The sequence below is a fragment of the Cervus canadensis genome, chromosome 1 (assembly GCF_019320065.1).
Source record: "Cervus canadensis isolate Bull #8, Minnesota chromosome 1, ASM1932006v1, whole genome shotgun sequence".
Classification (NCBI taxonomy): Eukaryota; Metazoa; Chordata; class Mammalia; order Artiodactyla; family Cervidae; genus Cervus; species Cervus canadensis.
Window position 1 is genome coordinate 14,489,590 of NC_057386.1, and position 13,168 is coordinate 14,502,757.

Below are 13,168 nucleotides of genomic sequence, written 5' to 3' on the forward strand. Positions count from 1 at the left end.
TCTCAGTACTGGGAACTTCATGTGGCACTAGTGGTAAAGAATCCACATGCCAACGTAGGAAACGCAGGAGACATGGGTTCGATCCCTGGGTCAGGAAGATCTCCTGGAGGGGGAAATGGCAACCCAATCCTGTCCAGCATTCTTGCCTGGAGAATCCCACGGCCAGAGGAATCGGGTTGGCTGCAGTCCATGGGGTCGAAAAGAGTCGGACATGACTGAGGACACACGAGCATGTATCAGGAGCCCATGGGCTATTAAAAGTCCCACTTACAAGACAAGAGATAAGGCTCAAAATTTTCAGGCTCCCAATAAGTCCTGGAAGCTTGGAGACGTGAGCTCTAGTTTTTGATCTGCATCCCCTAGCAGTGGAAGTGGAGGACAGAGTCATAGAAGAGTCCCTGTCACCCAATGGGCCTCCTCAAACCCTGCCTCCGCCATGGTCAGCAGAGTCCTCTCTTGTGCCCAAGCCTCAGTTTCCTTATCTGTAAAGTGGGCATGACGGTAGCACTCAGCTCCACAAGCCGTCTTGAGGGTTCTGTTAGGTGCTGTGGTTGCTGTTTAGTCACTCAGTCGTGTCCAGCCATTTGAAACCCCAAGGACTGTAGCCCATCAGCCTCCTTTGTCCATGGAATTCTCCAGACAAGAATAATTGGAGTGGGTAGCCATTCCCTTCTCCAGGGAATCTTCCCGACCCAGGGATCGAACCCAGGTCTACCGCATTGCAGGCAGATTCTTTACCATCTGAGCCAGCAGGGAAGCCCTCTCTTAGATGACGCCCCTCTTTAATGCCCACCGTGAGGTAGGTCTGGCTTGGAGGCCCGAGGACCCTCACATGGCCTGAAGGTGGCACACTCGGGGCCCCGCAGCTGAGCTCGGGCTCCCCTTCCCCTCCTGCTCTCCAGGTCTTGAACCTGTTCTTGGCCCTGCTGCTCAGCTCCTTCAGTGCTGACAGCCTGGCGGCCTCGGATGAGGATGGCGAGATGAACAACCTGCAGATTGCCATCGCTCGCATCACGTGGGGCATCGGCTTCGCCAAAGCCTTCCTCGTGGGGCTGCTCCATGGCAAAGTCCTGAGCCCCAAGGTTATCATGCTCAGCCTCGGAAGCATCGGCGAGGCTGGGGAGGCTGGCGAAGCTCCGGAGAGTGCCCCTGAGGACGAGAAGAAGGAACCTCCGCCCGAGGAGGATGGCAAGGACCTCAAGAAGGACAACCACATCCTGAACCACATGGGCCTGGCTGACGGCCCTCCCCCCAGCATCGAGTTGGACCACCTCAACTTTATCAACAACCCCTACCTGACCATCCACGTGCCCATCGCCTCCGAGGAGTCTGACCTGGAGATGCCCACAGAGGAGGAAACCGACACCTTCTCTGAGCCTGAGGATGTCAAGGTAAGCCCGTAGCAAGGCCCGGACCCAGGGGCAGGGAGTCAGACAGAGGTTGCTCTGCGTTTGTATGTGACCTTGAACGTGGCACACAGCCTCTCCAAGCCTCAGTTTCTCCATCTGTAAGGTGGGGGTAATGGTACCTGCCTTGTGGTGTTACTGTGAGCATTAGATGAGATGCTGTGTGCAGAGCAGCTCTGTGAATGCTGACTTATAAACACCATTATTATGACCCGCTCCCCCTGTCTGAACACCCTCGGCCTCTTCCCTGCACTCCTGCCCCGCAGCGCCACCTGGGTCCCCTCTCACCAGCAGGTGGCGCTGTGTGATAGCATATTTTCACCTGAGACGCCTAAATCCAGGGCTGGAACCCAAGAGGCCTCTCTTAACCCTGCCCAGGGGTTCAAGAAGCCCCTACCAAGTTCTTGCTATTATCATCTATTTCTGTGTAGACCTCCACTGGTGGTGGGGGGGACCCGGTCCCAACTTCCCAGCGTGGGCCAGAGTGCCAGGTCTGGGCTGGGGACGCTGAGGAGAGGGGGTCAGGGGTCCAGTGGGATGGAGCTGAAGGAGAACTGGAGAGCTGGGCCCCAGCCTCAGCTGGACCCCTGAGGCCCACCCCCCGCCTCTCCCCTGGGAGAGGTTGCCCCCAGAAGCTCAGGCTGAGCCCCTTGCCCACCCTGCAGCTCCATCAGGGGAAGGATCAGCACGTAAGCTAGGGCAGGGCCCCCTGCCCACCCCCACCCTGGCAGCGTGGGCCCAGCAGTCACCAGAGCCTGAATAAACTTTGCCCTGAAAGCTCTTGACTCCTTATTCCCCCCAAATACATGGCATGCTAACTTACCAGGGAGCCGAGTGCCTGCCAAGCTATAAATACCCCGGGAAACGTGGCACCAACCTCGGTATGAGGAGTGGGGGTGGAGGAGGGCCGGACAGCAGCAGGGCCAAGGCGCTGGGGACTCTGGAGGGGGCAGGCACAGCTCCCGAGGGGCGGTGGGAGGTGGGGGGCACAGGCAGGGCCAGTGGCTCAGTGGGCATCTGGCCCGACCTAATGGCCCGTGCCTCAGTTTCCCTTTCTGTCAACTGGGCACCAGGCCCTCCCTTTCTGGCCACCATTCTGACAGCTGCCCCCTGCCCACACCCTGCCACCCTCTCCATTTTCCTTTCCAGGGGCCTCACCCCAGCCATGAAGGGGGCCCCTTGAGGAGTGGAGGCTGGGCCAGGAGGAGGTGAGGGAGGTCTGGCCAGGCTGGAGTACCAGCCCCTGCCCCAACCCTTTCTGGATTCCCCCATCCTTCCTGGATTCCTCAGCGGAACAGAGGATAGGAAGGCTCAGACCTTGCTCCATCCTGACTCCTTCCCTCCCTAGCCAGCATCTCAGGGCCTCTTCAAATCCAAGTGCCCCGAGGTCAGGGCCAAGGCCTGGATTCTTCTGCACAGACCCAGGTGCTGGCTCCACAATCCAGGGCTATATGAATGAATGAATCTGTGAATGAATGAGTCTGCTCCACCTCCCCCACCCCCACTTCCCTTTCTCCCTACTGGGCCCTCCCCTCAGGGCTCCCATCTAGACCCCCTCTGCCCCACCTGGAGGGAGGATCCAGGGGTCACGTGACCCTATGGCCTCCGCAGAAGCCGCTGCAGCCCCTGGACGGGAACTCCTCCGTCTGCAGCACTGCCGACTACAAGCCCCCCGAGGACGACCCCGAGGAGCAGGCCGAGGACAACCCCGATGGGGAGCAGCCAGAGGAGTGCTTCACCGAGGGTGAGGGCCAGCCCGCCGGGGTGCCTCCCCCAGCCCGGCAGACCCTGGAAGGGGCAGGCCAGGCCAGGGCCCAAGGCGAGCCTCAGCTCACCGTCTCCTTGTGGATGGCTTGGGGACAGGCGAGTCACCAAAAGCAGGCAGGGCCTTCTTCCTCCGATGATGCCCTGCCCTTCCACACCCTGGAGAATGCGACCCCGGGAAGGGGTGTCAGAGCAGATGCCTCTGAGCCCCCGCCCCCTCTGACCCCTGCCGAGTGTGCCGTGGGCGACAGTCCCAGCAGCCCGTGGGCTACCGCACAGAATCCCTGTAGAGCCCTGGGTATGGCCGGCACTCAGCACTAGCTTCTCTAGGGCTGTCCTCCTCAGCTTCATCTTCCAGAGAGAGGCCTGCCTGGCCCTTCAGGAACATTCTTTGCCCAGAGGGTTTGGGCTGTGCAGAGTGAAGGCTGCCTGGGGAACGTGGAGGAGGATGGGGACCACTGACAGCCATGGAACCTGCATGGGTGGCCCGCACCCCTGTTCTCTGGCGTGTCTCTGCATGCAGTCCGGGTGGGGAGGGGGCACATCCTGGGAGAGGGAGGGGAGAAACGGGCTGATCATGCTCCTCAGGCAGCCCGTGACGGGTGCCCCCGCCGCCTTCCCTCCCCAGCCTGCGTGCAGCGCTTTCCCTTCCTCTACGTGGACATCTCCCAGGGTCGAGGGAAAAAGTGGTGGACCCTCCGCAGGGCCTGCTTCAAGATCGTCGAGCACAACTGGTTCGAGACCTTCATTGTCTTCATGATCCTGCTCAGCAGTGGGGCCTTGGTAGGCACCGCCCTGGGGGCTGGGCAGGGGCAGGGGCAGGGGTCAGGCCGGAAGTAGGCTGTCCCAGGGCTCCCTCCTTTCCGCATCGTGGGAGGGACACTTGCTGGACAGGCCCAAACCCAGAGAGCCCTAAAGAACTCAGTGCTTCCAGGGTGTGTGGCAGACTGTGCTCATTTTCACGAAGAGGCAGATGGGCTCTGACTCCATGTGCCTCCCTGGCTGACAGGTCCCGACCAGGGAGCAGGTGGGAAGGGAATGTGGGCTCAGGGGGGCCAGCCTGTGTCACAGCGAACCCCCCTGCAGGTTAGTGAGCATTCCTGTCATTAGGTCTGGGGAAGGGGAGCTGAGGGGCTTCCCCCCACCAGGAACTCCCCCGTTCACCCCCATGATGGGCGTGGGGAGTCTGCCCCCGCACCTGACCCCAGTGCCAGACCCCTGGGAACCAGCAGCCTTAGGGATGTGGCTGCTGCCCCAGCCTCCGGGCCCTGGCCACCCACCTGCTGGTGCCCCCAGGCCTTCGAGGACATCCACATCGAGCAGCGGCGAGTCATCCGCACCATCCTGGAGTACGCCGACAAGGTCTTCACCTACATCTTCATCCTGGAGATGCTGCTCAAGTGGGTGGCCTATGGCTTCAAGGTGTACTTCACCAATGCCTGGTGCTGGCTCGACTTCCTCATCGTGGACGTGAGTCCGTCCCACCCCGCCCGGCCCCACCGCCCACTCTGGAGCCAGATCCAGAGGCCTTCCCCTTGGGGCCGAGGCCCCGCGCTCCCTGACCACCCGCCCTCCCGTTTGCAGGTCTCCATCATCAGCCTGGTGGCCAACTGGCTGGGCTACTCGGAGCTGGGACCCATCAAATCCCTGCGGACGCTGAGGGCCCTGCGCCCCCTGAGGGCCTTGTCTCGATTTGAGGGCATGAGGGTGGGTGTCAAGGGGGACTGTGAGTAGGGCTAAGAATTGGGGGAGCAGCCACAGCTTGGAAGGGGGCTGTGGGCGTGTCTGTACTCTGGCCACCACCGGGAGTCCAGGTCTGGGGGGCCCCCCGGCAGCTGATGGCAAAAGGAGAAGGGGGTGGCAGGGGATGAGATGGTTAGGTAGCATCACTGACTCAGTGGGCATGAATTTGGGCAAACTCCGGGAGGTGGTGGAGGACAGACGAGCCTGGCGGGCTACCGTCCACGAGGTCGCAAAGAGTCGGACCCGACTGAGCAACAACAACAAGTCACCCCCACACACCAGCCCAGGTGCCCGTGCCTGCCCTCAGCCCCCTCCGTCACTCCTCTCTGCCACCACCAGGGGGCAGCAGAGGCTGCAGCCGCCCCCAAGAGGGGCCTGAGGGCACCCAGGCAGGAGAGGAAGGAGGTCTGTGGGTTTATAGGTGACTCTCCCCAGCCTCAGACTGGGGCCCCCCAGGGCTCCGAACCTGCCCATCCTTCCCTCAGGCCCTTGAGGGCGGAAGTGACAGGTAAATACAGGGTTCAGGCAAGACCAAGGGGACTTCCCCGGCCAGAGGTGGAAGTAGGGGTTCTGTTAAGAGCAAGGCCTATTCTGGGGGGCGGGGACAGACTTCCATGAAGCAGACGGTTGCAGATCAGCAGGGCACTCAGCCTGGGGTCTCCCATGCAAGAGCCCGGCCCAGCCAGGGACCCCTCCCCACTGGGGGAAAATGACCTGGCCGTGGCCGCAGAGCTGGTTGGTGACCCAGCCAGGAATAGAATTGCCCTGGGCATCACCCGGCTTACACCACTCACTTGGTCTGGAGGTCATGAAACTCCTTCTCCTTGAAAACAGATAATTCTCAGATTCAGCTCAGCCGGAAACAATGAGGTTGGCCTGTGTGGCCAGGGCTGGCTGGGCACAGAGCTCCAGTCCCCAAGGTTCCTGCTGCTTCAAAGGCCCCGTTCTTTTCTGAGTCTTTGTCTCTAATCCTGTGAGCAGATGAGCCGGGGGGCCAGGTCACGGGGACTGAGTTTCCTATGGGGGCCGGGGAAAGAGTGTTTGTCTCCTGCCTGGTGACCCGTGGCCAGGCTGCTTCCAGAGAAGCCCAGCTCCCCACCCTGGGCTGTTGGCTCCAGCGAAGCAGAGAGCCCTCTTCAGCCAGCAGGCCGGCAACCCCCTACCCCAGCTCCCTGCTCCCACCACCCCCCACCCCCACAAAAAGCCCAGTAGACTTCTCCTGCAGGCCTGGTTCATTGAGATCAGCCCTCCTCCAGGAAGTCTTCCCTGCCTGGCCCCCCTGGTTGGTGTGGGTGGGGAGCCCTCTCCCAGAGGAGACTGGGTGATGCCCCCAACCCTGCTGCCTGGGAGAGGATCTGGCAGTGACTCCCTCCTCCCCACCGCCGGCCCCCAGGTGGTGGTGAATGCCCTGCTGGGAGCCATCCCGTCCATCATGAACGTGCTGCTTGTCTGCCTCATCTTCTGGCTCATCTTCAGCATCATGGGCGTCAACCTATTTGCCGGCAAGTTCTACTACTGCATCAACACCACCACCTCCGAGCGGTTCGAAATCACCGAGGTCAACAACAAGTCCGAGTGCGAAAGCCTGATGCACACGGGCCAGGTCCGCTGGCTCAACATCAAGGTCAACTACGACAACGTGGGTCTGGGCTACCTCTCCCTCTTGCAGGTGGTGAGTGTGACGTGCGGCCCCTGCATGAGGCGGGGGTGGAGATGCCCCTGGAATCTCACTGGGACTGAGCCCACGGCCACTCCTCGTTAGGGAACCCCCCCACCTGCTTCCAGGGCTGGAGGACCCAGAGGTCGTGTCCATACCTGTCTGTATTTTGATGCCTGCCCAGCGGGACTCGGAGCAGGCAGCTTCTGGGGTGGACCATGCCGGAGCGGGGAGGGAAACTCATGGATGGTGGAAGCAGGGAGTAGCCCCTCCCCTCACACCCAACCACACTCTCGCAGGCCACCTTCAAGGGCTGGATGGACATCATGTATGCCGCCGTGGACTCCCGGGAGGTGAGTGGGGGTCCCCGAGACGTGGCCGGTGAGTGAGCCGGGGGAAAGGACTCAGATCCATCCCCACCCCATGCCGCCTCCTCGGGAGCCCCCGAGACCCCACCGCCTACAGGGGTAGATGGGCCCACAGTGGGACAGGGAGCAGGCAGCGTGTGCCCCCTGCCCAGCCCGCACACCCGCCCCTGTCCTGTGACCGCTACAGAAGGAAGAGCAGCCGATGTACGAGGTGAACCTCTACATGTACCTCTATTTCGTCATCTTCATCATCTTCGGCTCCTTCTTCACCCTCAACCTCTTCATTGGCGTCATCATCGACAACTTCAACCAGCAGAAGAAGAAGATGAGTATCTCGCCCTCCTTCCCCCCCGGTCCTCCCCTCGCTGGGCTCCCTCCTCCCACCCCATTTGTATGTTCCACTCCTTCCTTCGTATGTTCACAAACGCTATCTGCGCACCTGATCGAGGCAGTGAGCCTGGGTTCCGATCCCATCAGGTGACTTTGAACCAGTGATGGGGCCGCTGAGAAGCTCGGTTTCCTTCTGTACAAAATGAGGTTCATGCTGCCTGCTTTGCTGGCTCATTCTGAGGACCCAGTGAAATACTGATGGAAGGTGGCCCAAAATGGGCCATGAGGACTGTGCCAGCCCCTTCCTTCTGTCTGTCACCCACCCGCCCCTTCTCTAGACCCCTCCGTCCCCTTCCCTGCCTCCTTCAACCCCCATCTCTGGCCCTCCAAGCAGGCCTCCTTCCCTCTTCCCACCAAGCCCCCCCGGCTGGGATGGGGGGTGCTTTACAGGTGATGTCTGAGGTAGGGAAGTCCTGGAAGCTGAGGAGGGAGACCCTCCAACCTTACGGGCCCCATCCCATTGTACTTTGGAGGGAAAGACATCTTCATGACAGAGGAACAGAAGAAATACTATAACGCCATGAAGAAGCTTGGCTCCAAGAAGCCTCAGAAGCCAATTCCCCGGCCCCAGGTACCAGCCCTCCGGGCCCCTCCACCTACAGCCCATATGAGGCTCCTGCCTAAGGGGGCCCTGTTGGGGGTGGGGATGCAAAAGGCAGCCTGCTCTCTGCCCACCAGGCTGTGTCCCTGGTGTGAGGCTGGGGCCCCCTGCAGGAAGGTGAGGCACTCCTGCTGTGAGGGGCGCCTCTCCATAAAGACACACTTCATGTGCAGGCAGCAGTGGCCTGATAAACTCGGCACTGGTTTACCCCTTGCCCAGCCCTGCACAGCACCCCCGGTGTCCATTCAGCTCCCTAGCTGGTGGCCTCTGGGGGCAAGGGGAGGAAGAGGATGTCCAGACAGCTCCCACAGTGAGCAACCACTTCGGGAGAAGGATGAGGGGTTGCTGAGGGCCCTTAATTCGGCAGGAAGTTCCCAGAGAGAGGAAGGAGGCCCACAGACCCCACAGAATGGCCCGTTTCCGTGGGTCTCCCCGCCTCCCGCGGCCCCGGCCGACTCCACCACAGGCCCTAATGCCTTCTTTCTCTCTCCCTTTCTCTCCCCGCTCCCCATACTCTTGTGTCGTGTCCTCTCACACCTCCTGCCGGTCCATGTCCTGCTCTGACCACTGCCCCCGACACCCACCCGCCCGCCTCCCCACACTCCCACCCCTGCTGTAGAACAAGATCCAGGGCCTGGTGTACGACCTGGTGACAAAGCAGGCGTTCGACATCACGATCATGATCCTCATCTGCCTCAACATGGTCACCATGATGGTGGAGACGGACGACCAGAGCCAGCTCAAGGTGGACATCCTGTACAACATCAACATGGTCTTCATCATCATCTTCACGGGCGAGTGCGTGCTCAAGATGTTGGCCCTGCGCCAGTACTACTTCACCGTCGGCTGGAATATCTTCGACTTCGTGGTTGTCATCCTGTCCATTGTGGGTGAGCAGGGCCAGGCTGGGCTGAGTCATTCGGGAAGGCCCGGGGTCCCCATCCTCGTGTCCACATGCACACCTGCCCATGCACTTGGTATGCTTTTACACAGACACAGACACACACACACACACCTGCGTATGTACCCAGTGTCTACACTAAATGCACAGAAGCACACACGGTGAGTTCCCAGGCAGCCTGTTACCCATGCACACATGACCACAGCTCCAGAAGCATTCACCTGACCTGGAGATGCACATTCAGGTGCCCATGTGCTTCGGGAAAAACATAAGAAGATGGTTCCAGGACTTCCCTGGTGGCCCTGTGGCTAAGACTCTGCACTCCTGATGCAGTGGTCCCAGGTTCGATCCCTGGTCAGGGAACTAGATCCCGCATGCCACAGCTAAAGATCCCACATGTCACAACTGAGACCCATCTCAGCCGAATAAATAAACTTTAAAAACAGAAGAAGAAGATGGTTCTAGGAGCCTTACACACAGGAGAGGTGTGTGTAATTATGACAGTAACTAGCTATCATTTATCCATCACTTGCAGTTTGCCTGACACTAGGCCATGCACTTCACAGTATTAGCTCAGTAATTGTTCCTAACAAATGTCCTGAGACTGGGACTGTTGTCGCCTCCATCTTACAGATGAAGAAACTGAGTCACAAACCAGGTAGGCGACATGCCCATAGTCACACACCCAGAGCTGTCCTCCCCGTCCCTCCCATCCATGGCGTCTGTGAACAGCCTTGGCAATGGGCCTTTCCCACCCTTCCATCCACTTTGGCACATCCCACCTCCACCCGGCTGCGTCGGGGCGGAGATGGAGCCTGGGGCCCCAAGAGCCCTGGGAGAGTCTAACGGGTCAGGCCACTCGGGCTGTACACTGAGCAATGAGTTTCTACTGCTCCTTCCTGGGGTAGACGAGCCCAGCACACCATGCCCCCTGGAGCTGCGCCTACCCCCTGCTCCCCGACCCTACCGCCCACTCCCAGGGCAGCAGTGCTTCCTCATCGCTTCCTCCCTGCAGGCCTGGCGCTCTCCGATCTGATCCAGAAATACTTCGTGTCACCCACGCTGTTCCGTGTGATCCGCCTGGCGCGGATCGGGCGGGTCCTGCGGCTGATCCGCGGGGCCAAGGGCATCCGGACGCTGCTCTTCGCGCTCATGATGTCGCTGCCCGCCCTCTTCAACATCGGCCTCCTCCTCTTCCTGGTCATGTTCATCTACTCCATCTTCGGCATGTCCAACTTCGCCTATGTCAAGAAGGAGGCGGGCATCGACGACATGTTTAACTTCGAGACCTTCGGCAACAGTATCATCTGCCTCTTCGAGATCACCACGTCGGCCGGCTGGGACGGGCTCCTCAACCCCATCCTCAACAGCGGGCCCCCCGACTGTGACCCCGACCTGGAAAACCCGGGCACCAGCGTCCGGGGCGACTGTGGCAACCCCTCCATCGGCATCTGCTTCTTCTGCAGCTACATCATCATTTCCTTCCTCATCGTGGTCAACATGTACATCGCCATCATCCTGGAGAACTTCAACGTGGCCACGGAGGAGAGCAGCGAGCCTCTCGGGGAGGATGACTTTGAGATGTTCTATGAGACGTGGGAGAAGTTCGACCCCGACGCCACGCAGTTCATCGACTACAGCCGCCTCTCTGACTTCGTGGACACCCTGCAGGAGCCGCTGAGGATCGCCAAGCCCAACAAGATCAAGCTCATCACGATGGACCTACCCATGGTGCCGGGGGACAAGATACACTGCCTGGATATCCTCTTTGCCCTGACCAAAGAGGTCCTGGGCGACTCCGGGGAGATGGATGCCCTCAAGGAGACCATGGAGGAGAAGTTCATGGCTGCCAACCCCTCCAAGGTCTCCTACGAGCCCATCACCACCACACTCAAGAGGAAGCATGAGGAAGTGTGCGCCATCAAGATCCAGAGGGCCTACCGCCGGCATCTGCTGCAGCGCTCCGTGAAGCAGGCCTCCTACATGTACCGCCACAACCATGACGGCGGTGGGGATGGGGCCCCCGAGAAGGAGGGGCTGATCGCCGACACCATGAGCAAGATGTACGGCCCCGACAACGGGAACAGCGGTGTGCCGAGCAAAGAGGAGGAGAGGGGCTCCACAGGGGACCCCGGACCTGCCATGGGGCTCAGGCCCGTTAGACCCTCCGACGCACCCCTCCCTCCTGCCCCGCCCCCGGGGCAGACGGTGCGCCCAGGGGTCAAAGAGTCTCTCGTCTAGCAGGTGGTGGTGAGGTGGCACAGCCCCGAAGCACCCCCTGGGTGCCTGCCGCTGAGGGAGCTAGGGCTCTGCATCTGGGACTGACCCAGCTCCCTGTTGGGGACGGGCTTTGTCCATGCTGGGCTGTCACCCAGGCCGTGGAAGGGGGAACTGTACCTGAAGTCTCCACTCTGGGCTGAGGCCGCTGCCTCCGCGATATTTACCTTCAAGTTGCTCTCACCTCCTCATGGGCCATGCTGCCCTCCTCACAGACCCGGGGGAGGTCAGAACATCAGCGTCTCTGCCCCTGACTCGGGAGGAGCCGGCCTGTGATGGAGGGATTGGCTGCCCTCCTGCCCCCAGAGTCTTAAGGGCCACTGACCTCTCCACAGGCAGTGGCTCAGGCCTCCAGCTCCCTCTGGGACAAGGAAGTCTTAACCTCAGTGAGAGCAGACACCTGAGCCCAGGGCCTGCCACCCTGTCCGGCCTCTGGGATGTGGCTCACCCTGCCTGCTCAGGAATTCTCAGGAGAAGGAAAACATCCCTGGTTCGGAAATGGCTCCACATACCCGGTGGTGGGGGTGGGGTAGGAGGGCCACTGGATGCTGAGACATTGGGCTGGGTTGTGGCCCTTGAATCTTTTCCTGATTCATCCATTGCCCAGGCCCCTCAGCTCCCTGGCTGGCCCCTGGGAGAAGAGCAGAAGGGAAGATTCCCCTTGGGAATTATCTCTTTCTAGAAAGCATGATGGGGTGGGTAGCACGGGTTGGATCCCACCAGTGTATCGCTAAGCTGGGGGCTTCCTTGGCCTGAGCACCCCATCTGGGGTGGGGTCGGGGTCCCTGGGGCTTGGGAAGAAGATTCCCTCCCTACCCCCTGCCTTCCTCCCTCCTCCATCAGCACCACTTGGGCTCCTGGCAGCCTCCCCAGCCCCAGGGTCCCCTCCTCACCCCCCGTCACACTCTTCTCTTCCTCTTGCCCCATCCTTCCTCCCCTCCTCAAAGTGATCCTAAGAATGTTCTAGCTGAGCTCACGTTCGAGATTTCAACACTGAGGCGGGCACCGCTCACCCGGCTCAGGCCCAAGCGGTGCTTCTGTTGGCACCACTGATCTGGGCTCCCGAGGATAGACAGAGGCTGAGCTTGGAGGAGGGGGTGAGACGCCGGCTGGGGGTCACTGGATTTACTCACCTGTGTGTGTGTGTGTGTGAGTCTGTGGACCACTGTGGCCCATAGAACCTGCATATGCATTTGTCTACATGTATATCCATGTGCCTGTGTGTCAGCGTGCCCTGGAGTGCTTAACCAGTGGGTATGCGCGTGTCTTCTCTGTCGGCCCGTCCGTGGAAGCATCCTTGTGCTATGAGTGTGTATGTGAGTGTGAACACACATGGTCAGGTTTGCACATTGAGCCCCCCACCCCACCCCCGTTGAGCTCAGTTCCTCTTCTTTTTCTTGTTTCTCGTGAACAGTTTGATTAAAACTCAGGAAGCAGCAAAACCTCCAAACAACATGTGTGTGTGTGTTGCGTGCACGCCCACAGGCCGGACCCTTCCTTTCTGTCTGCCCCGCTTGCCAGCCTCCCGGCCGCTCTGCTCGGGCATTCCTTTCTCTCACCACCGTGAGGCCACCCTCTGCCTTCTCTGCTTCTCTTCCTCACACCCACTGCCCAGCCCCACTCCCCGGCCCGGCCTGGGTCCTCTCTGGAAGGAGGCCCCTGCTCCTTCCATCTCTTCCTGCAGCAGTTCCGGCTCTTTCTTCAGAAGTTCCTCCAGGGGTCAGCCTCCTCTCTGACCAGCACCCTGCCCACGTCCTTTCCTTCCTCCTCCTCGGGGCCCGGATGAGTGTGGCCCCAGAGCCTCAGCCTCTGTTGGACTGAACTCTCTCCACTGGGCTGGGTGCAGAGCCAGCGTGGCTGAACGGGGTCCAGGCCTCCTCCCCCTGCAGACCCACGGCCATTGCACCTTGTCTGGGTGGAACAGGCCCAAGCCAGGCCAGCAGAAGGCTCCTTTGTACAGTTCTTATAATAAACCTCCCGGTGCCTCGGACGGGTACGCTTTTGCCTTCTGTGCCTCTGTGTGCGGACATCGACGGGAGCTGAGGGCGACAAGAAGGGCTG

General features: G+C 60.6%; 1 protein-coding gene and 1 non-coding gene across 4 annotated transcripts in view; both read left to right on the forward strand.

Annotated features, from left to right (window-relative positions):
• The window catches only part of SCN4A (sodium voltage-gated channel alpha subunit 4), a 52,296-nt gene extending 39,193 nt beyond the window's left edge, over nt 1-13,103 (forward strand). For all 3 annotated transcript variants that reach the window (XM_043464803.1, XM_043464794.1, XM_043464785.1), the window contains 11 exons: nt 903-1,391; nt 3,018-3,150; nt 3,799-3,953; nt 4,467-4,640; nt 4,755-4,877; nt 6,307-6,585; nt 6,870-6,923; nt 7,126-7,263; nt 7,795-7,899; nt 8,549-8,819; nt 9,846-13,103. In XM_043464803.1, coding sequence (XP_043320738.1) covers nt 903-1,391; nt 3,018-3,150; nt 3,799-3,953; nt 4,467-4,640; nt 4,755-4,877; nt 6,307-6,585; nt 6,870-6,923; nt 7,126-7,263; nt 7,795-7,899; nt 8,549-8,819; nt 9,846-11,071 — 3,147 coding nt within the window. In that variant the 3' untranslated portion in view covers nt 11,072-13,103. The remainder of the gene's footprint in view (nt 1-902; nt 1,392-3,017; nt 3,151-3,798; nt 3,954-4,466; nt 4,641-4,754; nt 4,878-6,306; nt 6,586-6,869; nt 6,924-7,125; nt 7,264-7,794; nt 7,900-8,548; nt 8,820-9,845) is intronic.
• TRNAR-CCU lies at nt 9,121-9,193 on the forward strand. The gene has a single exon. It is a non-coding gene; the product is annotated as a tRNA-Arg (tRNA).
• Nucleotides 13,104-13,168: the final 65 nt, after the last annotated feature.